Below are 26265 nucleotides of genomic sequence, written 5' to 3'. Positions count from 1 at the left end.
CGAATCTCCAGGTAGATCCACACTCATACATCTTACCCCGACAAACGCCTAAACATCAAGAACTTATTACATGTAGAGTCCCTGTCACGACAGCCGTATACCTACCTATTCAGATCTACCTAGCTCTAGATGTTGCATTACCAAATTCATAACACAGCCCCCCCCCTGGAACCGTAGCTCCTGCAAGGTTCACCGCAGGGCTACCATTCCAGCCTTAACACTTACTGTCACACACTTAATTAACCTACGAAATAAATCAGGAAGGGCTGTGGGAAGTGAGTCGGACTACCTACCTACACTTCCTTAACATGCTGAACCCCTTAACCATCATGCAAGTATGTACATCTTCTTCGTTGTTCCTGTGGAGGGAGGAAACAACAACACACAACACTAACTTAACCACAAAACTTAACCATCTTTCCAAAACTCAACACTCTAACCTTTGTACATACCCCGGTCTACAGACCGCGTCCCCCGGTGGATGCCACAAGACTCAACCTTACCTGCGGGGCCATCCCCAATGCATCCCACTAAATTTTCACGGGCCCCGTCCAGATGTTACAGGTGAGTGACACGGCTCGGTGGATTTCGCCCACATTCATGCAACACAGACCCCTTAACCACTCATTCTCATTCCATAGGTCATCAAGGCATTGCAAAAATCAACAAAGCACTTATTCCCAGTACACCCCCTGCAGGACCATGGCATTGATGTCATTCACGTGTGTGTGCATTCCTCAACTAGGCAGCGGAGAGGTACCGCACAAAAGATGGTGGGGGCGCATCAGGCTGTGGTGCCCGCAGTCCCAAAAACAAGTCAACCGACTTACAAATTCATTGCCCCCCCCCCTTTACCTCTTGGCCCCGTGACAGCCCAACAGCCCCTTTCCGCCGTTACCTCGCCGGTGAGGGTCTCCACACACACCAGGCTCCTTTGCCTCCTGCTTTCGCGCAGCAACACGGGTCACCGGGGGACTTCCTCACCCCGCGGCGCCCAACCAGACCCTCCACCGACGAGCTCCAATTTCCAGTTACCACCGGCTGCCAGGGGTAATTGCCGCAGAGGGGGGCCCGCAGGCATCGCTCCTCAGAGCTTGCTCTGTACCTGCGGACACACACACCTTCCCCACCCACAAGACCCCAAAACACACTTCCTCCCCCGCTGCCATTCAATTCTCCACACAACTCAGCACAATTCAGTACAATTCATAGATGGTGTAAAAGGTGTTACAAGGCTTGCCATGGCCTGCCAATGTGAAATTCCCCCAGTTCACATTTAAACCATCACATCTTCCCAAAAGCACATTTCCAAAAGCACAATTATCACCCCTCATTATCTCCAATAATCATCACACACTCTCCAGGTTCCACTCTCACGACCACATCAAAACACGTAACCACAATACAAAAACATACGCCACCCACAAGACACTGTGGCTCCCATTCCATCCCCTCACCGGCCATGTCATCACTCACACCCGCCTCCCAACTCCAATTTACATGTCCCCAATTTCCCAAAGCAAATCCTGAAGCCTGGGACAGTACTCCTCAAAACACTCACCTCAAGTGCAGGTAGTTGCAGGTTGGTCAGGTTCAAAGTGCAATCCACCCATACAATTCCCCAAATTTCACATTGGGCCTACCAAATCCTTCCAAATTTCTATTTTGTCCCCACTACACTGGCAGGTATGTGGATCCGCATCCAACGGTGATCATCACTACACAACTACCTGTGGCCACGACAGCTCTGCACCTCTACCGTGCAAGGGTCACCGGGACAAGGTGAGCAGTCAAAACGCCAACATGGCCCATGAGTGTCCATAAGGGTGCGACCCACCATCCATCCTTCGGCCCCCCTGCGAGGAACACAGCTGCAGCAGCCCCAGCTGGCCAATGTGGTGAGCACTTGCTGCCACAACACACACTACCGCACACACAACCTCGGCCCTGGGGGGCACGGTCGCAGTGCGTGGCATCCCTACAGCCACGTCCCCTGCACCTCCCCATCATCCCCCAGTCCGACTACAGAACTGCAGCCCCCCAGTGCTCACCCACACTTGACCACACCAAGGTCCAGTCAACAGCCATGCTCCACCAGGAGACCCACCCAGAAGACATGGTCCACACACCTCGGACACGCACAGCACCACGTTGACCCTCAGGCTACACAACTACATCCCCATCATCCCGCGTCCCAAATATCAGCACAGTTGCCCCCGCAACCAGTTGAAAGCTGTGTCTTGCTACCCTATTAATTTCATCACAGCCTCCAACACTTTGGTCTACACACCTGGATCAATAATGGCGTCACTGTACAGTGTCCACCATGGCATTTCAAAATCCACCCTTAAATTTCCATCTAACCCACAGATTACCCATGCCAACCATTTGTCACATTTCACTCACCTCACCAAAGAAGGATGCTTTGCCATACACATGCCAGCCGAGCATGGCCCATATGCTCGGCTCGTTACACATCTCCCGATTCACATCCCCATGGCTCTCTTCCCAACCCGAGAGTCCATAAATCATAACGGAGCATCTGTGGAAGGTCACTCACACCATCACGTTCCACAGATGCCCCAATGGTTGTCCGGCAGGCTATCTCCATCCCTGTCCATTCGGTTTGACCCGCGTCCATAGACCAACCACCATGCCAGGTCACCACATGCTGGTTGTCCCAGAGTCCCTGGAGGAGAGTGCCAGGCCGCATGCCCGGGTGGTCACCACATCAGTCCCAAGTTGGCCGTCCACAGTGCCACCACCAAAGCGCGACCCACAACACCTCCCCCTAGTGGTCCTCAATATTTGCCATCCCAGGCTTGAGAAACCACCTCGGACCTCCCTGGAGGTCTTAACCCCCACCAGGGTCCGGTGACCCTGCCGGCCCGAGCCACCAGCTCGGGCGGCGCCCCGACGGACAAGGGACGCCACACTCCACCAGACCCCCCGTGGGACCCAGGTCGTACCTCGACACCCAAGGCTGGACCCCACGTCCAAATCTCGCCATCACAGCCCCCCAGCTGGCTGGCATACCCAAATTTTGAAAGGGGCAACTTTTGCCCGAGGCCATCACCCATGACCTCTCCATATCCAGATCCCGCAGCCCGGGGACCAATCCCAACCATGGCTGCTCCAAATCAAGTTCCCATTGTAATTTTATTTTAAATTTTATTTTACAAATTTTCATTCCCACCGCCAAACCGCAGCTGCAGGGAACAACCTCTACCACCGGTTGTTCTGCCCCTCCCTGCAGTTGATCCAAATTCCCTACAGGGACCAAATCTCCAGAAGCTCTATCTCCCGATCCTCCAAGATCCAAATCCAGCCCGGAGCCAACACACTCCCCCAACTGGTTGTCCAATTTTGGAGCCTCGGTTTCCAAATAGCAGTGTACAGTGAGCGTCCCCTCGGTCATTCCAACCACCTCCTCGGACCAACTCACCTCTTCCCCCAGACTCCTTTGGGCCTGAACAAGCTCTACCTCCATGGGACTGTCACAGGTCTCCAGCCGCTGGATCAAATCATCCTCATCATTAGAAATCATTCCTGGCCCCGCCAGGCTTTGATCAATATCCCCAATAAATACCCGGTCCGGCTCTATCGCATGGACCCCCAAAAACTCTACCCCCTCTTGCTCCGCACCACCGCCCTGGTGCTGCACAATTCCAAATTCATCCCCCGGTTGGGGTGTTGTGACATCCACACGGTCCCGATAAACAACCAGGCCAGAATGTGGGAAACATTCCCCATTACAACTCTCACATTCCAAATTTCCTTCCCCGCTCACCTGTGGACACTCCACGTGTACCTGCAGGCATTCCACGTTTACCTGCGGGCATTCCCCATCTACCTGTACACATTCCCCATCGAACTGTGGACATTCTCCGCTCACCTGTACACTTACGGTCTCCCCATCATCCCCCATTTTATTTGCCAGCCCATGAATTTTAATACTCAATCGATCACTCATTTCCTTCATTCCTTCCCTCCATACCTTACCCTGTGACTTCATTTGTTCATTCAATTCCCGACTGGCTCGCTCACTCTGTGCGTTCATGTCTCCCATCTGCTTTCCCATTTTGTTTTCCAGCCCATCAATTTTAATACTCTGAGCATCCATTAATTCCTTTAAAAATTTCATTAAAGCCTGGTCGTCTCTCGGGGCCGTCCCATTTGTTCCCGACTCCCCGGTAGGGGAGGGGGATAAGTTGGTGCTCGGGACGAGGGAGGTTCCAAGGCTCACCTCTGCATCAAATTCCCCTATTTCCGGCTCACTCCCGACGCTGACGGAGGCCTCGCTGCGTACTTCCATCTCATCAATTTCCGACATCCGCTTTCCGGAAGATTGTTTCCCGCGCGCGTATTTATTTTAATTCCAAAAACACAATTTAAATTTGACGAAGACGCGATATCGCGCTCCGTATGCCCAATTGATTATTAATTTCTCCGCCTCGCCTATACAAATTTTGCGTTCGAACGTCGGACGCAATGTACGCCCGACCGTGTCGATGTCTCGCCGCGGACAAAAAAATTTGTCCGACGGATTCGAATCCTACACTCCTGACACCACTTGTCGCGTAACCGTGATTAACACCACCGTTACGGATGACCGATTGCGAGACTTTAACTCCCGAGGCGAACACTCAATGGCGGACTCACGTTCAACACCAACGCGCGAAATGGCGGGACGCAGCGAAGGCTCCGCAGCCTTATCTATTAAAATGAAACACCCAGGAAACTGCGTTCAAATATGTACAGAAAATAATATAAGGATTTATTATTAAAAGTAAAGCCAGTGAAAAAGCACGCGCCGGTAATACTAATAACTAAATCGGGACGTCCCCACACGACTGATATCAAACACAAAACGAGGGAGATTAATACGAAAATAACAAGTCACGTCGTGTACAGTGTACGCGGATTCGGGCTTATCTGTCTTTGTCGTCCTTGTGGCTGCCGTCCAACACCGCTCCTTTCGGCCCGATCGCACACCTCGCTCCAAGTTCCACGGCCCTCTGCCTCCGCCTCCAAGCGCCACCAGGCCTCGTCGGTCCAACGCAGGGCTGCACGAAGCAACCAAAAACCAAGTGCCAACTGCCAACTGCTGAGTGCCGAGTGCCAACTGCCAACTGCAACGAGCTGTGGTCACGAACTGTAGAAAATGGCACGAACCGTCAACTGCCACGAGCTCTCACTTCTCTCAACTGCCACTCCGGTACCGAACTGGGACGCTCTCCTCAACTGTTCAACGAACTGGGACGACTCGAGATCAGATCGCAAAACTGGTGAAAATGGCGTCCGACCGTCGCATATATCTCTCCCCGATGACGTCACATTCGCGCACTCCTCAGCCAATCATATGGTCCCAACTCGCCGGTCACGCCCTCTGGGGCATGCGACTCCTAACATCTCCCCCGTTACGCGACCCTGCGGTCCTGGCATAACACGTGCCGGCCCGGTTTGTAGGCCTTGGGAGGTGTACACGGTGGCGGCCAATTGTGGTGGTGTTTTTGGCGTGGTTTCCTGTCAATTTAATACGAAGTCCTTGTCAGGGAAAGGGGATTATTTAATGTTGCGCTAAGGACCTAACTAATGTTTATGTGGTTTGCAGTGCCATAAAGGACAAAGGTTTGATTACTAGGTGATACTCACAGGGCGTTACCATTAATCCCTCACTATTTAACACTCGAATCTCCAGGTAGATCCACACTCATACATCTTACCCCGACAAACGCCTAAACATCAAGAACTTATTACATGTAGAGTCCCTGTCACGACAGCCGTATACCTACCTATTCAGATCTACCTAGCTCTAGATGTTGCATTACCAAATTCATAACAATATATATATACACATACAACAACAACATGCATTTTAAGGCCATTTTCCCTGCTAGAGCGTGGGTTAGCCTACACGTACACACACGTACACACACACACACGTACACACACACACACACGTACACACACACACACACGTACACACACGTACACACACATGTACACACACACACATGTACACATGTCCCACATGTATATATCCCACATCCCACATGTATATACATGTTTAAAGTGTACGTGCCCTTCCCCCCTCCCCCGCCCGGCAACGCTGGGTACTTCTGCTGGTAACGAATAAAATAAAAACGAAGAAATATCTCTCGGTAATTTCATGAAACTCGGTGGAATTGGATGAAATTCGCTCGGTGAATTCACTCGGTGTATTCGGTTCGGCTCGGTTCACTCGGTTTAAAGAAAAAGCGATCATGTCGACATGTTGCTGTCTGTGTCATGTTGGGCGGTGTATGATACTTGTTGGCTCTAGGGCGGTGTTGGGCGGTGATATGGTGTATTTTTAAAAATATATCTCTGCATTTTCCCGCGTTGCTGACACCGAGTCGTTCTTCATCGACTGTCATTCATTTTGGAAATGGAAGTTTCCATACAACGCATGAATTGTCATGAGTCAAGAGGAAGTGTCTCGTCATCATCAAATGACAAATATATTACATTGTGAAAATTAAAGATTTCAAATAAACCTATTTAAAGTGTATGCACAAATAACTAATAAATAAACGAAGAAATATATCTCGGTAATTTCCTGAACCATATTTTACTTCCGGCTAATAATGTTGAATGAAATAAAATCGAAGAAATATATGTCGTTTTGTGACGACTGTCATCAAAAGTAAACGGTGAATTCATTCGGTTCGGCTCGGTTCACTCGGTTTAAAGAAAAAGCGATAATGTCGACATGTTGCCGTCTGTCATGTTGGGCGGTGTATGATACATGTTGGGCGGTGTATGATACATGTTGGGCGGTGTATGATACATGTTGGGCGGTGTATGATACATATTGGGCGGTTGTTGGCGGTTGGGCAGTTGTTGGCGGTGATATGGTGTATTTTTAAAAATATATCTGCATTTTCCCGCGTTGCTGACACCGAGTCCAAAACCATCGATAAAAATGAAATCATATGGTGAGTTAGATTGGAGATAAAGGCGTGAGAGAGACTCAATGGCCTTGAAGTTACAGGCGTTTGAGAATTCATTTCGTTCTATAAACGGCAACTTTCATTGGATTTTCTTCCCGTTTTTTTTCAACTGAGTCTAAAACTATGTTAGCGACTGTGAAAAATGAATTGATATATCGAATTTGATTTGAAATAAAACTGGGAGAGAGAGCAAGACACCACGGGCCTACAAAACAGGCCTCAAAGCTATGCGAGTTAATAAAATGGTGGATATTTTTTGTTTATAATTATATGAAGCCACTCACAGAATGGGTGGAACTATGGGTGGAGCTACTCTGCAAACAGAGTAAGCCACACCCCGGACAGATGCCCAACAGACAGACAGACAGAATCATCGACGGCTATTATTATATATATATATATATATATATATATATATATATATATATATATATATATATATATATATATATATTGTTACGGACGCGGTTAAAGATGTTATTTACCGAGCGGTTGGTATTACCGCGACCGAACAGTTATTCCCCGACTAATACCCGATTTGCTCCAAACTTTGGCCGGATCGCGCCACCGCTATTCAATCGGGAAAACTCTAAAGCGACCGAATGCAAAGAGGAAAACGAAGGCAAAGAAAGGTTTGGAAATACTACTAAATTTATTTACTATTCACACACATCTATCTATAATTCCAGTAATCTCTGTGTGTATGCGACCGCTGTTTCTCGACAACTACCGGTCCGATATACTTGAAACTTGCCAGGTATATTGCTGGGGACCCGAGGATGTGCCTTTTCAAGGTTTCATATTAATCGGACAAGTAGTTACCGAGCTATGTCCAAAAAACGATTCGACCAATCAGAGCAGCGAGCTACCGAGCTATGGCGATTTAGCCGTTCGCTTTGGCTTTGCGAATGGACCAAACCATTTCATGTAAATAGAGGGGGGGGTTCTACCGTACTCGCAAGCCGTTCGCTTTGGCTTTGCGAATGGACCAAACCATTTCATGTAAATAGAGGGGGGGGATTGTCACCGTACTCGCAAGCCGTTCGCTTTGGCTTTGCGAATGGACCAAACCATTTCATGTAAATAGAGGGGGGGGATATAATTTTAGATATATATATAGTACGGGCATGCCCTAGTAAGCAAAAAGACAGCAGTCACGTTTATTTACAAGCACATGAGACGCAGGTGACACAGTGAAAATACTAGCTTATACAGACTTATTGTTACTACCCAGGGACAAGACAAAAGACAGACTACGAGCACACTTACACGGGGAATGATGATAGGGATGGTAGGTGGGTGGCTGGCGGGATAGGGAGGTCCAACTAGTTCTGCAGCTGATCGACTCGTGGGCAGCCGCCGCTCCTTCGCGGCCCTGCTCCAAACTGCCGTCCAGGCCTCACGCTGCTGTGGCTGCAGTTTCGGTGGCTCCAGCTGCAGCAAATGCAGTTTCAGTGGCTCGAGCTGCAGTGAGTGCAGTTTCGGTGGCTCGAGCTGCAGTTCAACCCTGGACTTCTTCTCGTCTCTGTCGTCAAAGCTCATCTCCCTTGTCTGCCTTGGGAACGCCCTGCCTGCGGGTTATATAGGCCCCGCCCCTCAACCTTCGCGAACCTCCTCGATGTTTCTCTCCACACCCTCTCCAAGTCCAACCCCTTGTTCGTGGTTGAGTGGGGCTGACTCGCTCCTCCCCTCTATGACGAGGTGGGGACCCGCCTTTCTTCCCCAACCCTGCCTCGTGGTCAATGGCGGATGAAGGGAAAACCGCCCAAAATGCAGTTGGCAATGCGAATGGCAATTGACGAAAAGGGGGAATGGGAATGAAGGGAATCTATCTTTCACTGGTGCAATGGAGTATTTCAATTAATGGGAGACACAGCCTTACCCTAAAACACATAATAAGATATAAGCTATCGAACAGGGGTAGTCTATGATCAACTGTGGTGTGGATGCTTTATGGACTAATTATGGGACGCCCTTTGACCTTTACACAGCTCCGGAGGCAGGAGGCGCAGAATAACAATAATAATAATACACACAATAAAAAAAAATAGTCCTCATATCCGCTATATATATATATATATATATATATATATATATATATATACAGTGGAACCTTGACTTACGAGTTTAATTCGTTCCGTGACCGAGCTCGTAACTCAAATTGCTCGTATCTCAAATCAAATTTCCCCATTGAAATGCATTGAAATGCTATTAATCCGTTCCAGCCCGCCAAAAACCACACCAATTTTTTTTTAAATATACAGTATATATAAAAATATCTCGCGCTTTATATTTCACCTGTATGCAGCATACAAGTTGGCAGGATGGCCTGGACTGGAGGTACGCACACTTGACTCTAAAGTCTAAACTGTCCAGCCTGGGTTTGAATCCCGACCCAGCTATAACTTGTCATGGGTGAATCACAGGCAGGGTGATTCATCAATGTGTGTACCGCTAAACTGGGCGCCCCGTTTGCGTCCCATTAGTTGTTGGATGTTAAGGATCTCACCGTGTTTTCCACAAAGAGAAGGCGAGCTATCGCCGGCATTCTGAACAAGTTGTGGCCTGGCATGCTCTTCTCCTCTGCCGTTATATACGTCCTCCTCGACACCTCGCTCATGTTTTTCGACGATTGCGTGTTTTATATCCAAGCACATCATCCTCTTCTTCTTCTCAGCACTGCACTTGCCACTCACTTTCTTAGGCCCCATGGTTAAAACTAAGAAATTTTCCGAAATAACCAAAATGCGAAAAAAAAAATGCAGCCCTGTACGACAGAGATACGTACTGTACTTGCACGGCAAGATAACCACGTGACCAGAACCCACCTGGCGGCGTGAACTCGAAATAACCAAAATGCGAAAAAAAAAATGCAGCGCTATACGACAGAGATACGTACTGTACGTGCACGGCAAGATAACCACGTGACCAGAACCCACCTGGCGGCGTGAACTCGAAATAACCAAAATGCGAAAAAAAAATGCAGCGCTATACGACAGAGATACGTACTGTACGTGCACGGCAAGATAACCACGTGACCAGAACCCACCTGGCGGCGTGAACTCGAAATAACCAAAATGCGAAGAAAAAAAATGCAGCGCTATACGACAGAGATACGTACTGTACTTGCACGGCAAGATAACCACGTGACCAGAACCCACCTGGCGGCGTGAACTCGAAATAACCAAAATGCGAAAAAAAAAATGCAGCGCTATACGACAGAGATACGTACTGTACGTGCACGGCAAGATAACCACGTGACTGGAACCCACCTGGCGGCGTAAACTCAAAATAACCGAAATGCGAAAACTAAAATGCAGCGCTATACGACAGAGATACTGTACTTGAACGGCAAGATAACCACGTGACCGGGTGGCGAAAGCTCGTAACTCGGATCTCGGCTCGCATCTCAAAGCAATAAACCGCCGGAGCGACGGCTCGTATCTCGAAAAACTCGTAAGTTGGGGCACTTGTAAGTCAAGGTTCCACTGTATATATATATATATATATATATATATATATATATATATATATATATATATATATATATATATATATATATATATGCGGTATTTCAACTGCTGCATTATGTTAGGCCTTGAGCAGCAGGTGTTAGACAGATAGGTCTGTGCTTCCCAAGATATGCTCGGCCAGAGGTGTGGTGCGCTGTTGAATTCACCATTTATAATCCCAAAAAGTAAAAAATTAAGAGATGAGATTAAGATTGTTTTTGGTTTGGAGGTTGTAGTTGTGGTGTTTGCTTGGGTTGGGTTTTTTTGGGGGGTGGGGCAGAGGGAGAGGGATGGGAAGAGGGTGGGTTGGGTGTTTTTGGGTACGGATGGTTATAGTCTGGTGGGTTAGAATGAATTCACTCTGACCTCTGCATTTACTGCAGTCTTCAAAACTAATGTAATTGCTTGATTCCTTGCACTTTGGTTTAACTAGAATGGCTTGTAAAAGTTTATTTTGGTTCCTTTATTTATTTATCTATTTTTGTACCCCCACAATGAAGTGACACAACTGAAATTTTGGCACAACAGTGAGCACTTGCTTTGGCAAAAACAGTATTTTTTTTGGTTTTTTTCCTATTGGTGTGCACGTAGAACATGTGCACTTGATTAATTACTTGATTATTATCGATTAAGTACAATATCATCTTGGCAATATCTCGGGGATCTTTTGAGTTAGCAAGCTGATGTTTGGACATGACAAAGACCAAGTGACGTGGCTCTAAAGGATATTTTGGATTTATTGATCAATTAATTATCCATTTATTAGTCAATTGATTATTTAATTTTTGATTCATCAATTATTTAATTAGTTTTCAAAAAGTTAGAGATTCGGATGAAACACTGGTGGTTTAGGTATGCTATTAACCAATTGATTAAGAGATTAGTTATTTTACGATTACTATATATTTATTTTAATTTCACAATTGATCAATCAATTATTGTACACACACCTCTCCCTCCCAATACCATCTCTATGCACTGGAGGATGTTATTTATTTATTTGGCATGGGGGTGGTGTACTTTGAATGTACAGTCACGTGAAAAAGTAAGTACACCCCTACATTTATCACTACTTCAAATACCTAAAATTAGAATCAGGTGCACCAGCTCATGTGCAAATGATTAGAACATCGTTAGAGAGGATCTTGGAGGAGCCTGTCTTATTTAAACGTCAGACATTTAGTTTGGTTTGCTCTTTGTTGTTGAAGTGTGCGGCGTCACCATGCCTAGATCAAAAGAGCTCTCTGAGGCCTTCAGAAAGAAGGTTATAGATGCCTACGAGTCTGGGAAGGGATTTAAAAAGATCTCCAAACAATTTGAAATCAATCATTCGACTGTCCGGAAGATCATCTACAAGTGGAGAAGATTCCAAACAACTACCAACTTGTTCAGGCCAGGCCGCCCCAGCAAGTTCAGCCCGAGAGCAGACGGCAAGATGCTGAAAGAAGTCTCTAAGAACCCCAGAATGTCATCGCGGAACCTACAGGTAGCTCTTGCCACTGTTGATGTCAAAGTGCATGAGTCTACCAATAGAAAGAGGCTGCACAAATTTGATCTACATGGGAGGTGTGCCAGGAGGAAACCTTTGCTGTCCAGAAAGAACATCAGGGCAAGACTAAAGTTTGCCAATGAACACCTCGGCAAAGACCCGCACTTCTGGAACAATGTGCTCTGGGCAGATGAGTCAAAGGTAGAGCTATTTGGCCACAGTACCAGAAGACATGTTTGGTGAAAACCAAAGACAACATTTGACCACAATAACCTGATACCAACTGTAAAGCATGGTGGTGGAAATATTATGGTTTGGGGCAGCTTTGCTGCATCAGGGCCTGAGCAGCTCACCACCATATAATCCACTATTAATTCTTCATTGTATGAGAGGGTGCTTGAGGATAATGTGAGGCCATCTGTCGGAAAGTTGAAGCTCAACCGAAGGTGGACCTTGCAACATGACAATGACCCTAAACATACCAGTAAATCCACCAAGGAATGGCTGAAAAGAAGGAAATGAAAGGGTTCTGGAATGGCCAAGTCAAAGCCCGGATCTAAATCCCATCGAGATGTTGTGGGGGATTTGAAACGAGCTGTGCATGCAAGAAACCCCTCAAACATCGCACAGCCGAAAGAATTCTGCATGGAGGAGTGGGCAAAAATTTCTCCCAGTCGATGTCAGACTGGTAGTTATAAGAAACACCTACTTGAGGTTGTTTCTGCCAAAGGGAGCAATACCACCCATTAGAGCCAAGGGTGTACTTACTTTTTCCACATGTGAAATTTGCATTTATGTTTATTTAAATTATACAATGGACTACAAAATGTAAATGTTTCATGATATTTGTTATATTATATCACCTTTATCTATCAATATTGTTGAAATGAATATCAAATAGCTGTATGTTGAAATATGTTGAAAAAGTAAAAACTTTACATGGGTTGTACTTACTTTTTCATGTACTTTTTCATGTGACTGTAACTGACTTTTTCTTGACTTGACGTGACTAATGTGACTTTTTCATGTGACTGTATCTGTACTTGTTTGGTTGTTTTTTTATTTTATTTTTTTCCACCACATTATAGCAAATATAGCTTGGGCACACTTTTTCATATTACAATTTATTTTGAAAACTTTTTTTGACAAAGCCGCATGTTTGGAGAAGTGTTTGCATGGCAGTGCCTTTCAAAACGGAGTGGTCAATAACTTGATAGTTAAATTGATTTGAAATTTTCAGTAAAGGAAGACATGTTAAAAATCCTTTATGGTAGCCCCAAGCAAGTCCATTTGTACAGGTGAAGGCCTGTTTTACACTCGCGTTTTTGTTGGCTTCTAGTTCCCATCTGCGCACGAGAGTTGATGAGTTAAAAAAACAAATGGGCCCAATGGCTTTAACAGTTTGAAAATGCCATCCCTTCTGTGTCCAAGGTTGTGCTTGTAAGATTCTTATAACTTTTATTTTTGGTACCCATGGATGAACAAGAATGCAGTTTCCATTTGTTTTCAAAACATGTTGAGACGAGGAATTTTTTCTGGAAAACAAAGATAAATCTGAGGGCCACGGCCACATTTTTTGTGCAGTCAGTGAAGCTGGGGCTCGCAGCGTGAGGAGCGGTAGCAATGCGCTGGCCGATCCCAACCTTAGAGCCGAGCGTAGTGGAGCACAATTGGTCTTGGCTATACAAGAGTACAACCAAGGATTCTAAAACTGTGCTTGGCGAGGCGGTCGTAATTGAATGGGGTAGAGGAGAAATTTTGCAGACTACTCTGGTTCATTACCAGGCATAATGGTTAGAGCGTCCACTTTGAGTCTAGGGGGTCAGTGGGCCAAACCATGTCCGAGTTGTACCAAAGACGTTAAACATTGTACGTTCTGCTTCCTTGCATGATGTTCAGCATTTAAAAAGATAGAGCAAGGACAAACAACGCTGGAAGGCGTGGGCAACCAACCAGTATAACTTTGGCCAATAAATTGCTTCGGCAGCACCAACGCTCTGTAAAGAGCGCAACACATCAGAATCCATAAAAATCCTGGGCCATTAAATTGTGTAATTTCAAATTCAAATTGTAAATGAGAAATTTTATGTTAAAACTTGATTGTCTCCGTGCAGTCTCTCGGCATTTGTCTGAAATGGGTAACAAGAGGACAAGTAATTTAGCGCTTTTTCAATAATGTAGAAATAAATTGCCACATAATCCACTTTAACAGGATTAACTGTACTATTAACTACTGTTACGTGCTCCTCCCCAAACCCCGGTCACGTTGTACCTCCGAGCCCCGAGAGGAGTCACGGCAGAAAGATGTGTTATTCTGTGTGTCAAAGATCAATGGTGAAACCACACCAATTGTTACCAACAAACAAGTATTGTATTAAGGTCACAAGAATAACAGTACAAAAACAATAGTAATCAATTGTACAACCAATATATCATTCCCATGATGGTACCATCAGTTTCGTACAATATAACTCGCTGTGCTCCAAGTGAGCGAAAAGAACATTCCCAATGTCTCTGTCCCAGCTTCAAACCAAAGTCGATCCATGCTCCAACGATCGTCAGAACGATGTTGTATCGAGACCAGAATCCGTTCGGTTGACAGTCACATGGGCAAAGGTACTCCCAAGAGGCGACTGGGAAATCACACCTTCGGGTATGGACGTTCAACGGCTCCCAATCGGCGAACCGCAAATTCCCACTCAAAATCCACGTTACACACACCAGATTAACGTCGATGTGGTGAAAAGGTTGAAGCGAGGTGAAAAGCCTGGAGCGATCCGAAATCGTGCGCGAGGCAAAATGGCCAACGGCCCGTACTCGAGACGTAACGGTACTGCAATGATTCTCTTCGGAAATCGACCGCAAAACCTGTCACGCAGGTTTATCTGTCACAGCGATAACAACTCTGTTGCAGGAATCCCTTTCCCAGGAAACCCCAAAGTTCGCTCGTGACCCCCGTTCGCCAGCGTTTGCTCCAGACCTCAAGGCAGCTCGGCTCCTTCTTGACCTTACTCGCTCCGCCTCTTCTTCCTATTTTTTTCTTTCCCTTCGTCCGGTTCCCGATCCGGTTTCCGGTTTCTTTTAAAACACAAACTTTTTTTACCTTTTAAAAACAGTAATCTCTATTTCACTTAAACGATAACAATAATAGTACATGCAACCAAAAATGTTTACAGTGGATGAGAACCACAACAACGGAAGTGACGAATCCGTAACACTACTAACGCCAATAATTGTATTGAAATCATAACTAGTCTTGAATTATTCTGATATCATAAATCGCTTTCATAAATATAACACTCGTACAACCGCATAGTCTCGCTCTACGCATTAATTTTGAACAAAAACACGCGACTATTATGGCCCATATCATCCATGCACCTCCAACATGTGGCTCAAAATGGAATCCCCTCATCTCTTCCTGTCCAGGCTTGAGTTCCTCTGGGCTATGTGCTTTTTCTAATCTTCATCAATGATCTCTCTGACTCAAAGTCCTATCTTTTTGCTGATGACTCCACCCTCTGCCGCTCCATATATCATCCCTCAGTTCGGCAGGCGGCAGCCTCTTCAATCTACAGACCTGGATAAAATTACAAACTGGTCAAACACATGGAACATGTCTTTCAATCCTAAAATCTCACACTCTCACCTTGTCTCTGAAAAGATCGTCTGGAAAACTCTCCCATCCACTTTCTCAATGTTCTGTCACTCAAGCTTTTGGGTCTCACTATCTGCCATAATCTTTCCTGGGAACGCCATATTTCCAAGCTGGCATCCAAAGCCAGTTACCGACTTGGCATCCTCTGTCGTGTGAAGTCCTTCCTTGGCACACCTGAGCTCCTCACCACATACAAAGCTTTCATCCACAGCTCAACGGAATACTGCGCTCCCCTGTGGGTTGGTCCTCCTACCTCACACCTAGCTCGACTTCACGCTGTAGAAACCAAGGCCTTTAGAATCATTGGAATCTCCCGCGATGAAGCTGATTCTGGGGGCCTTTCATTCTCACCGCAGGCAGGTTGGTGGTCTTTCTTTCTACGACCGACTCTTCTCTGGCCTAGCTCCCCGTGCTCTGTCTTCCAAATATTCCTGCAGAAAGCACACGATCTGCCAGCAACCCTCTTCTGGTGAAACCGCCAAAATCAAGACTCTATTCACCTTCACTCGTTCATTCCTCTTTTCTCCCGCCTCTGGAACAAACTCCCTCACTCCCTTCAATCCCACTCCTCCCTCCAGGTCTTCAAAGCAGCTGTTCACCACCATCTCTCATCTTCCCCCATCCAAACCCTTGATCTTTTCTGCCCCCATTAATCCACCCCAAACCCACCTCCTTCAAATTCCGTTTTCTTTCCTGAAAGTCCCTGTAGTGTCCATCTTGTTTATCCCGTGTACCCCGCCCCAGCCCCCTCTCTTTCAGATGTCCCTGTTCCCTACTGTTGTTGTACTTCCCTCTCTCCCATTCCCTTTATTATGTTATGTGTTAGCTCTCATATGAGCTGAGACAAATTATACCAAAAACAAACAAACAAAAAATACCCTATTACGTCATACAGCTTATTTGCATCGGTTATGAACATCACAAAATTAATTATTCATTCACATTGGGTCATTCATCATATAAATGAAGTTTCAGAATAGATTTTCTGATTGATTTCAATTCAACCAATTATGGCTTGAACACCACTTCACCAATGGCATCATTGTTATCACCCTATGATGGGGAGCTGATGACATGCAAAGTTTCAAGTTTGTTGGTTGAACAGTTTCAGACTCCATGGGGAGTCCATTCCCTCCTATGTTTATATTTTACATTGATCGGCCAAATGGATGAAGAGAACTATTTTTAAAGCGAAAAAGTATAGATTTGGACATACTTGTACAGACAGGGGCATTGCAATAGTCTCGCATCCCTTTTGCAATAGTCTCGCATCCCTTTTGCAATAGTCTCGCATCCCTTTTGCAATAGTCTCGCATCCCTTTTGCAATAGTCTTGCATCCCTTTTGGCGTGATCCTAATTATTGTATCTCAAATCACCTTTAATTATGTTGACTTATCTCATCCCTGAGTGTATCATCTCGTAAATCGCCTTGGATTCTATCCCTCTTGCAGCTCGCATTGATTATATCCCTCTTGTAGATTGCTTCTTACTTCTGCCACTGAATGCATCCTCTTGTAGAAGGTGGACAGAGTTTTTCATCCCTGTCTGTCTGCAGGATATCTCAAAAAGTTATTGACAATGATTCAGATGAAACTTGGTGGGCAGGATGTGTGTGTCCAGGCCAAATTTATTAGCTTTTGGTGAAGATTTGGATCCTCTAATTTTTAATGATTCTTCACAATTGAGAGGTCCAAAAACAGTATTTCAAAAATGTATGGATAGGTTGTGGCAAAAACCTGGTGGATGAGTTGCATAGGTGACAAGACCAATCTGATTAGATTTTGGTTGAGGTCCTGATGCAGATCTGGCTTGTCAGTGGGATACAAAACATAAACTGTTCAGCCTCTGGCAGAGGTATGCACTCCAACAAGTGTCGTTATCTTCTCAATTGTAGCATATTGTAGATCGCCCTTTTCTTTATTGTACCCTCTCGTATATCACCCTTTTTATTGTATCCTCTCATATATCGCTCTTCTCTTTAGTGTATCCTCTCATATATCGCTCTTCTTTTATTGGATCCTCTCATATATCGCTCTTCTCTTTTGTGTATCCTCTCATATATCGCATTTTTCTTTATTGTATCCTCTCGTATATCGCTCTTCTTTTATCGCTCTTCTTTTATTGTATCCTCTCGTATATCGCTCTTCTTTTATTGTATCCTCTCGTATATCGCTCTTCTTTTATTGTATCCTCTCGTATATCGCTCTTCTTTTATTGTATCCTCTCGTATATCGCTCTTCTTTTATTGTAGCTTTTCGTATATCGCTCTTCTTTTATTGTATTGTTGCGGATCTCCCGAAGCCCGTTCCCATTACAAAGGGGGGGGGGGGGGTTAAACCCCTTTTCCCCCTGGGTCTTCGGGTCCGTGAGGCCGAAGCGCCACTTCCGGAGCAAACGTGAAAAAGGGTATCGGGTCAACGTCGCACGTACCTTTAACCCACGCTGCCATGAAAGCGGGGACCGAGCCTCGCACAAGACCACGCTTAATCGAGTACGCCGAGCGGTATGCGTATCACGTGACTCGTGCCGTTACTTTTATGGAACCCGATTCGAGCGGTTCTATTCGTACCATGCGAAGCCAATTGATGGAAGGAACGAACGGTCAAATCAAAGGAATAACACTTTATTATTATTTGCAATGATCAGGATGAAGGAAAGGGGACACAGAGCAGAAGCTGAATCGATCTTAACTTATCCCCAGACAGGGCCCACTCATGCATACGGGGAGATGGAGGAAGAATGTTCGCACACCAGACGCGCTTTGCCGTCGGTCGCTCCGGAACAGCTCACCCGGCGTGGCTTTCTGGCGGTCACGGCACGTATGCAGGCGAAGGCAGGCAGGAGGAGATCGCGCGTCTGTGGCCCGCCTCGGGTTGTCCTCTCGAGCGCACGATTAATACAGCGCAGGGCACGGGGCGCGGGGAAAGTTTGTGTGCAATCTCGATCACCGCAATTCAATGCACTCGTTCCACGGTGCATTCTCGTGCATGCTCAAGCTCAACCCAACTCGCTCCCACAGGGAACCCGAACCCGTCTCACAGGGAACTGTAACTCAGCACTTGAACTCACGATACTCTCCGGCTCTGACTGATGTGCACACGACTCTGACTCAGAACTCTTCTCACCTCTTCTCTCGTCTCATCTCAACTGCAGTGGGGGAGACTCGGAGCAAGGTTTTATGGCTCCGCCCCGACCTTACCCGAATGTTCCAGGCTACGCCTCCCGTTGCCGTGGTTAGCCACTCCCCTCGAGCCCTGATTGGCGGCTCATTGCTTACCGGCCACTCCTCCTGCAGCTCCTCCCTTCGGCCTCGCTAGACTTGTTCAGGCCTGCCACGTGGCATGCTAGTGCCAAAAGAACTGCCCTACTCACGGGCCTGCTCAACGCAAAACTAAACACAGGAAAGGACTACGCTTATTCACTAATAAATAACTGAACTATCGTGAGGCTTCATGTTGTGGTGCGTCTACCTACGAGGGGGAATTATCCTTTATTCCAAAACCACAACAGTATCCTCTCGTATATCACTTCTTTTATTGTATCCTCTCATATATCGCTCTTCTTTTATTGTATCCTCTCATATATCGCTCTTTTTATTGTATCCTCTCGTATATCGCTCTTCTTTTATTGTATCCTCATACATCGCTCTTCTTTTATTGTATCCTCTCATATAATCGCCCTTTTCTTATTGTATCCTCTCATATATCGCCCTTTTCTTTATTGTACCCTCTCGTAGATCGCCCTTTTATTGATAGCATCCTCTCGTAGATCGTCCTTTTCTTTATTGTACCCTCTCGTAGATAGATTGCCCTTTTCTTTATTGTACCCTCTCGTAGATCGCCCTTTTCTTTATTGTACCCTCTCGTAGATCGCCCATTTATTGATCGCATCTTCTCGTTGATTGCCTTTGATATTGTCTCTTTAACCGTGTTTGGCATCTTTTTAATTTTGTTATTTTCCCCCGAATTTGTGAAATGTGTACATATTTGATGCTTGCCATGTACTTGTTATTCCCTTTTTTGTTGTTGCACAGATTTTATTGTTGCTTTTGATGCATTTGCAAACGAGCCATGAATGTCGTGTCGCTTAGGCTGCTGGCGAGTGATCAGTAACTGACCGAGCCCTTCTCGCGACCATACTGCCAGCACCACAGAAGGTGCTCTGCTTCAACGGTCTGTACGGTTTGAGGTGCGACGTGCAAAATGACTACGCTGGATCACAGCCCCACGACGGGTATTGTCACCGTCATCGTGATCATGATGGCTGTGGCAGCACTGGGAACTTTGCTTCTCGGGTGTTGGTGTTGTTTGCGTATCTGGCAGGGTACCCCAACACCCGAAGATGAGGAGAGCATCGTTGGTGACGGCGTGCGTAAAGATCCATTCCTCGTACCCGGCCCCATAAATGTCCAGACATCACCACACACCAATCCAAAAGCTGTTCTTATTGGTAATGGTCCCCAGAGTTAAGTGGAGGCGGTGTGGTGCGAGGGTTAATCTATCGCATTGATGGGTGTGCAGCATGGGTAGCACTTGGTGTGCCAACTTACAAGCTGGGGCCGTGTATGGCTCTTGTTGTCTTTTTTTTTTAATTTCACCACTTGTACCGTTTTCTTTTTTCTTGTGTTGATCTCCATAACCAGCAGGTTCACAGCATGTCAGTGTATAAAAAAGAAGAAGATAGTTTCAGCAAGTAATTAGAATTAAACTGCCCTGCTATAATCGGTTTGTTTTGTGGGAATTACACGGTGGCTTGTTGCTTTTAACCTTGCTTGTTGAAACGATCATTTTTCATGTTCCCTGTTCCCTGAACAAATGTGTAACACTAATTCCATGAAATGTTTGTAATCTTGAATTGCTATGATGGATTCCTTTGTAAATGTACTCACTTGACAGCTAGTTAGTTGCATCAAGAGATGGTAGGAAACAGTATATTTTTGGCTTGAAAATATCCCCTCCCCCCCAATCATTTGAGTCTCGGTGTAAATGTAATGTGCCTTTTTGTAAAAAAACAAAACAAAAACAACAAACAAATTATGGTGTTGAAAAGCCAGGTAACAATTGCCTCGTGGGATCACATGGTTTTATCCTTCTTGATGGTAATCTTTAACTCGGGACGTAATTTGAATGAGATTTCGACTTTTATCCACAGGTAAATTCATTTCATTTCCAATGAATGAGATTTCGACTTTTATCCACAGGTAACTCGATTCATACACTGAAAGCCAAATGCAGATTGCATGCGAGTTTTAACTGGTTGCCTGTCTTTAGTACGTTTTGCACGTTGCTCTCTGGGGTTTCTTTCGTCCGCATCGAGCACGGCTGCGGTGGAAGGGCGTTGCTCATCGGACTTTGTTGCGACCAGGTGCGTGCGTGCATCCCATATCCCATTTGCACTTTTGACAATTTGAAAATACTTGGCATGCTTGTGCTTCTCACCTGTTTGGGATCATCCTCTGTGACTGAGTAGTTTACAATTTGCTCAGGTTGCCATGCTGGTGACTAAACTGTGAAGTTTGTGGAGAAATACTGTGTCGGCGTAGGTTATAGGGGTAGGTGTGGGTACAAGGTGTTATGGGGAAAGCTATGGCTTGCATGATCCTAACTCTTTGGGCAGTAGTTTTGGTATTTCAGCTGCTGTCGGTCAACTCCGTTATTTAAAGTGTGGATTTATTTTCGTCTTTGCCTGTGCTTTGGTTTCTTCTGCGGTTGTGACTTGCTTGTTTCCGGTGTGGTGGCGTTGTGTACAAATCACTTGGTAGAGCGACGAGTACCCATGGTTTTGCTTTCCCATTCAAACTGTACGCCACCTACCAGGTAAAGCTATGAGCCGCAGCTGAAGTGCCGTGTCGTTTCACTCGTTTAATCTCGGAATTAAAAAGACGCGAATGTTTTGTGCTGATAAAAATGTAATGCAAACAATAAAACTTCGAGCTCACATCTTTGCTTTTATTGCCATTCACCACGTTCTTGAACAATGGTATAAAAACGATGTGCGGTAGTGTGAAGTGGAGCACTTCGTGCTTCTGTTAGTGAATTTGAAGACGCTTGACCCACTAGTCAACAGCCATAATTTGTTTTTATCCGACCCCATGTGGTGGTACCTGTTTGTATCCTCACCTTTCTTCCTAAAACCATAAAACACCGTATGTTTAGGACTCTCCTGAATAGAAAGTGAAATGGTAAGTTTGATTAGAATTTGGGAGATGGGTGGGAGGTTAAATAAAAACAAGTTTATGCAGCATACGGAATGGTAACTCGAGCCTTGTGAGTTAGCCCATTTAAAAACAATGGGTGAAAAACAACAGCAGCAAGTTCAGCGGAGCAATGAACAAAATTAACGCATTGCAGGCCAAATTTGCTGGAAAGGGAGTTGTCATTAAGATGTTGAGCTTTAGCTTAAAGTCTAAATGTCCAGACTAACTGTTGGTCCACACATTCTCGTGACGGTTTATAAATTTGGATTAAGGTGAATTTTTTTGGCTGTGAATAGAAAGCAATTTTTGAGAACCTTTCTTGGCAATAACTGAGGCTTCCGGTAAAGGTTGAGCTTCAAGACATTTAGTGAGTCAGTCATGGACATGTCTGGAGTTTAGGTGATAATCATGGGGTCTTGATGAATGTTAACCAAAGCAGTCATGTTGGAAATGGACATGATCGTATGTACTGAAGTTGTGTAATATCAGCAAATATTTCTGTTAAATTACATAGAGAGCTGTTACTTAGCTCTGACCCAATGGGAGAGGACAGGTTACCTATTGACCTTGCTTTACGGCCATACCGTACTTGGGAGACAACTAAAATAAGCAATTTATTGATCACTAAGAGCAACTCTATATCAGTGGGATAATTGGAAGGATCTGCATGATCCCCTTTCCTTTACCATTGAATTGTTTTTCGAAATGTTGCAACAGTTGAAATAATGGGCAGGAATTGGAGCAAGCTCAGGTATATCTGGTAAGGAGTCAGCTGAAAAGTTGAGCAGAATATTTGGTTTGCAAGAATTTCCAGTGCCAAAAGAAATGGTGTGTTTGGGATAGATTTTTCCAATCACCAAAATTTGGTGAGAATTGGCCATAAACGAAGGATTTCGTCTGGGGTGATTAAATATATTTCAGGGACAGTGAAAACCGTTTACACAGAACAACCAATCCAGTGAACTTCATTGAACTTGGGATCAATGTCCATGGCAAAAAAATATTGTAGAAGGAACCGCAGAAATCTTCCCAAAGGTTGGCCGTTTTAGGACAGGCCAAGCCTTGCTCACAAGCTCCAAATGTTTTTTTTTTTTTTTTTGGTCCATTCTTATCCTCGTGATGTTCCAGCACGTAACCTGTGCTGAAGTCTTCGCACGTTCGCTCGAAGTTTCGAGTTCTCCACTGAGAGAGCGCCAGCAGCCAGGTGCAAAGCCTCTACTCTTTGTTCTGCTGCCTTTGTCTGGTCGTGTTTCTGTTCAATAATTGTTTCGATTTGAGCTCTGTGGAGCCGGAGTCCAGCATTTGCCCCCATGAGCCAACGACTCTTCCTCGCCAAGCTCTGGCGTATGAAGCTCAGTGTGGACAAATGGCCGTGCAAGATAGCCTTGGAACGTCTGAGCAACAAGTTGGTTTCCTGCAGGGCTTCAGTCTCTCTTTGTAATTGCTGCAGCTTGATCTGCATCTGTAAACAAAATATTTTGAAGATGGACATGAGGTAATACAAAAAAAAGGTTAACCACCTTATCACAAAGCCACACTGTTGGTCATGCTCGCACCACAATTAGACGAATGGAGTCTTTGAAGGGAACTCGGCACAAATGTGTATTGAAAGCACACTTACGTTGGCCCAATTCCAGCCCTGTTCGAGGCAGCGAGGGGAGCAGTTGTGACCGATAAGCAACTGGCGGGTTGATTCGCTGCAGTGTTCCAGGATGAATGCGATGAGGTCAGGAAGTGAAAAAGGCAGATCGGCCGGATACCGAACGCTGTGGTGTTTCCTGCCAGCCACACGTCACAAGGTCATGCATGATGTTTTATCAACCATGGACTCCACATCTCATTATCAGGAATCGTTCATATTGAACCAAAACTCAAATGGCATAGATTATTAAAAAGCATCTGCTTCTTCTGTATACTATTCATGTACATGTTTATATCATTAAAAAAAATATTCCACATGTTTAGTGCTCTGGAATCAGTCTTATCCACCACCCCATTTAACTTGCTGCTAAACAGAAGGGGTTTTGGAAGTGCAAAGAAGGTGATTTGTGTTCTGCAGTGTTCAAAGGTGATATCATTCAATTTAAAGGGAAACTCGTAATTCCCTGTTTGTCGTTAAAGGCGGCAAAAAGGGTTGGCGTCAGGAAGGGCATCCGGCCGTAAAACATTGCTTCAAAAAGGGGACCAAAAAACAACAACAACCATGGTTCCCGAAAAAGGCCAACCCCTGCTTTGCGGGGAAAAATGGCCTCTAAAGGTGTTTTTTTTTTTTTTTTAAAGGGATGCAATCATGACATTTCTTGAGATATGTTTAGAGGATGATATCCCTGACCCATTAACACAAAAATACATTTTTGGGGAGAATAACAAGCCGGATAATCGTGTTTTAAAATTGGATTACTTTCACTTCCGTTATTCAAATGTCAATTTGTGTGACGTCAAAGTTGCACAATTCATTGTTGGACGTGTACGTCTGCATTTCATCACAGGTTATTCAAGCGTTCAAGATGCCGATGTTCCAAGCTTTTAACTGTTTGAATCGTCGATAAATTTGACCACAGAAATCGTTAGTCGTTTTTTTTAAACCTCCTTGACCTGTCAAAAGATCGTCAACATTTAGCGTTGTTGCCTACACGTGTGCTTTGTGGTTGAAAAACTTAGGAACAACCAAATTCAACATCAAAATGTATGCTCATTCAAAATATTGTGTGTGCAAAGACCACTTCGATCCGTCAGCGTTTGTATTTGATTAACAACAGACTCTACCTGGGAAACAAGCTTCAGGAATTGCTGAAACGCTATGCCGTACCGACAGAGTATTGTTTTTGAAGCTAGGCCCATGTGAACCAAGCTCAGAGCTAGTCCTCTAGTTTTATATATATATATATATATATATATATATATATATATATATATATATATATATATATATATATATATATATATATATATATATAAAATATATATACATATATATATAATATGTAATGTGTGATTAGAATACTGGTCGTGTTTCACACCATTATACATCCTCATGAGTCATTTTTAGATCATCAACGTCTGCTGAGCACGCTCCAAATTCATCGAAAACGTCAAATGAGGAAAAGCAAAATACCGGACTCCACATTCTTTTTTTAGTGCTTCAAAATCACCTCGTACTCGATAAGAATATGAACCAAAACATTGACAAGATAATTTTCGTGTGTATCAAACCAACATTGCCGCCACATGGCAAGTTTGCGTGAATCGAGAGAATTTTCCACTGAAACACTATTCCAAAGTAACCCTGAGTCCGGTCCGCTGCAGCTTCCTTCATGACCAGACGCCATATTTTCGGCTCTGAGAAAACATCTTCTGAAATTGAGGATACCTGTTCTTTAAATGGCAGGTATCCTTAACTTTAGAAAAAATACCGCATGAAATATGTAACTTTTTTGGGGGATTTGACCCCCGGTTCAAGCTGCAGGGGGTGGGGAGTTAGGGTCACACGGGTCAAAATAGAAGATTCTTTTAAACTGGTCCTGGTTTGCCATGTTTCAACTTTGCTTTTGGGTGAGAAGCATGGAGATTTGTGATGGTGTGCCATAAACTTCGTCATCACATTACCTTTACTTTTTACTGCAAACGAAAATGTTTTACCTGACGTGCAGCACCTCCCAAATATAAAACTACTGTGCTGCACATTCCACTTCTGATCCCTGAGCATGAGGTTTTTATTTGCTTCTTTCTTGTGCGGCTAGCTGCCAAAGCACCCAAAGCACTGCCAGACAGGAAGCCATAAACCCTTGTGGGGTCCTCCAAATTGATCTCATAATTGGATCCACATTGTCCCGGCACAGCGAGCGTGCTGTGGGTCCCGAGATAAAGGTCCGAGAGATGGCGGAATGTAGGCAACACCTCATTAACTCACTCCTTTGCTCTCACATGAACAAAGCAAGACTGTCTACATGAGCTGTTAAGGATTAATGGCAGAAAACCACCTTCCTTTAACCGTCGGTTAGAAACTAGTCACGGTGCAAGAACCGTAGGATATTACAAGAACAAAACGGATAAAACAAGAACGGCACTCGGTGGAGCACATACCTCCACCAGGCAGAACAGTTTATGGTTTCTATCCCACTGATAGGCCGGATCTGATTTCGGACCTGAACCAATATCTAATCGGTTTGTTCTTGTTACATATCCAACTCATCCACCAAGTTTAGTCATATTTCGTCCATAACTTTTAAAAATGTGTTCTATATCGCTCTTCACCCAATCCCTCAATAGTGAAGAATCACTTAAAAATTAAATAATCCTCACATCGGAATCCATATTCAGATCTTCACCAAAATTGAACCAATTCTTCCCTGTGACAACCTGTCCACCAAGTTTCGTTGGAATCCGTCAACTTTTAGAGATATCGTGCTATGTA

The 26265-nt window shown here is 44.9% G+C and overlaps 2 protein-coding genes across 7 annotated transcripts in view; one reads left to right on the top strand and one right to left on the bottom strand.

Moving 5' to 3' along the window:
* The window catches only part of SNN (stannin), a 28611-nt gene extending 7017 nt beyond the window's left edge, over nucleotides 1-21594 (top strand). Inside the window, exon 2 of the mRNA XM_068127664.2 lies at nucleotides 19746-21594. Coding sequence (XP_067983765.1) covers nucleotides 19858-20124 — 267 coding nt within the window. The 5' untranslated portion in view covers nucleotides 19746-19857 and the 3' untranslated portion in view covers nucleotides 20125-21594. The remainder of the gene's footprint in view (nucleotides 1-19745) is intronic.
* TXNDC11 (thioredoxin domain containing 11) overlaps nucleotides 21583-26265 on the bottom strand; it is a 96167-nt gene continuing 91484 nt past the window's right edge. For all 6 annotated transcript variants that reach the window (XM_068127657.2, XM_068127660.2, XM_068127656.2 and 3 more), the window contains 2 exons: nucleotides 23473-23629; nucleotides 21583-23313 (listed from right to left, as the gene is read on the bottom strand). In XM_068127657.2, the coding sequence (XP_067983758.2) occupies nucleotides 22960-23313; nucleotides 23473-23629 (511 nt within the window). In that variant the 3' untranslated portion in view covers nucleotides 21583-22959. The remainder of the gene's footprint in view (nucleotides 23314-23472; nucleotides 23630-26265) is intronic.

Source organism: Myxine glutinosa, chromosome 10 (assembly GCF_964187855.1).
Source record: "Myxine glutinosa chromosome 10, kmMyxGlut1.1, whole genome shotgun sequence".
Lineage (NCBI taxonomy): Eukaryota > Metazoa > Chordata > Myxini > Myxiniformes > Myxinidae > Myxine > Myxine glutinosa.
Note: the sequence above shows the minus strand (reverse complement) of the source record. Positions and strands in the feature narration are given on the sequence as shown.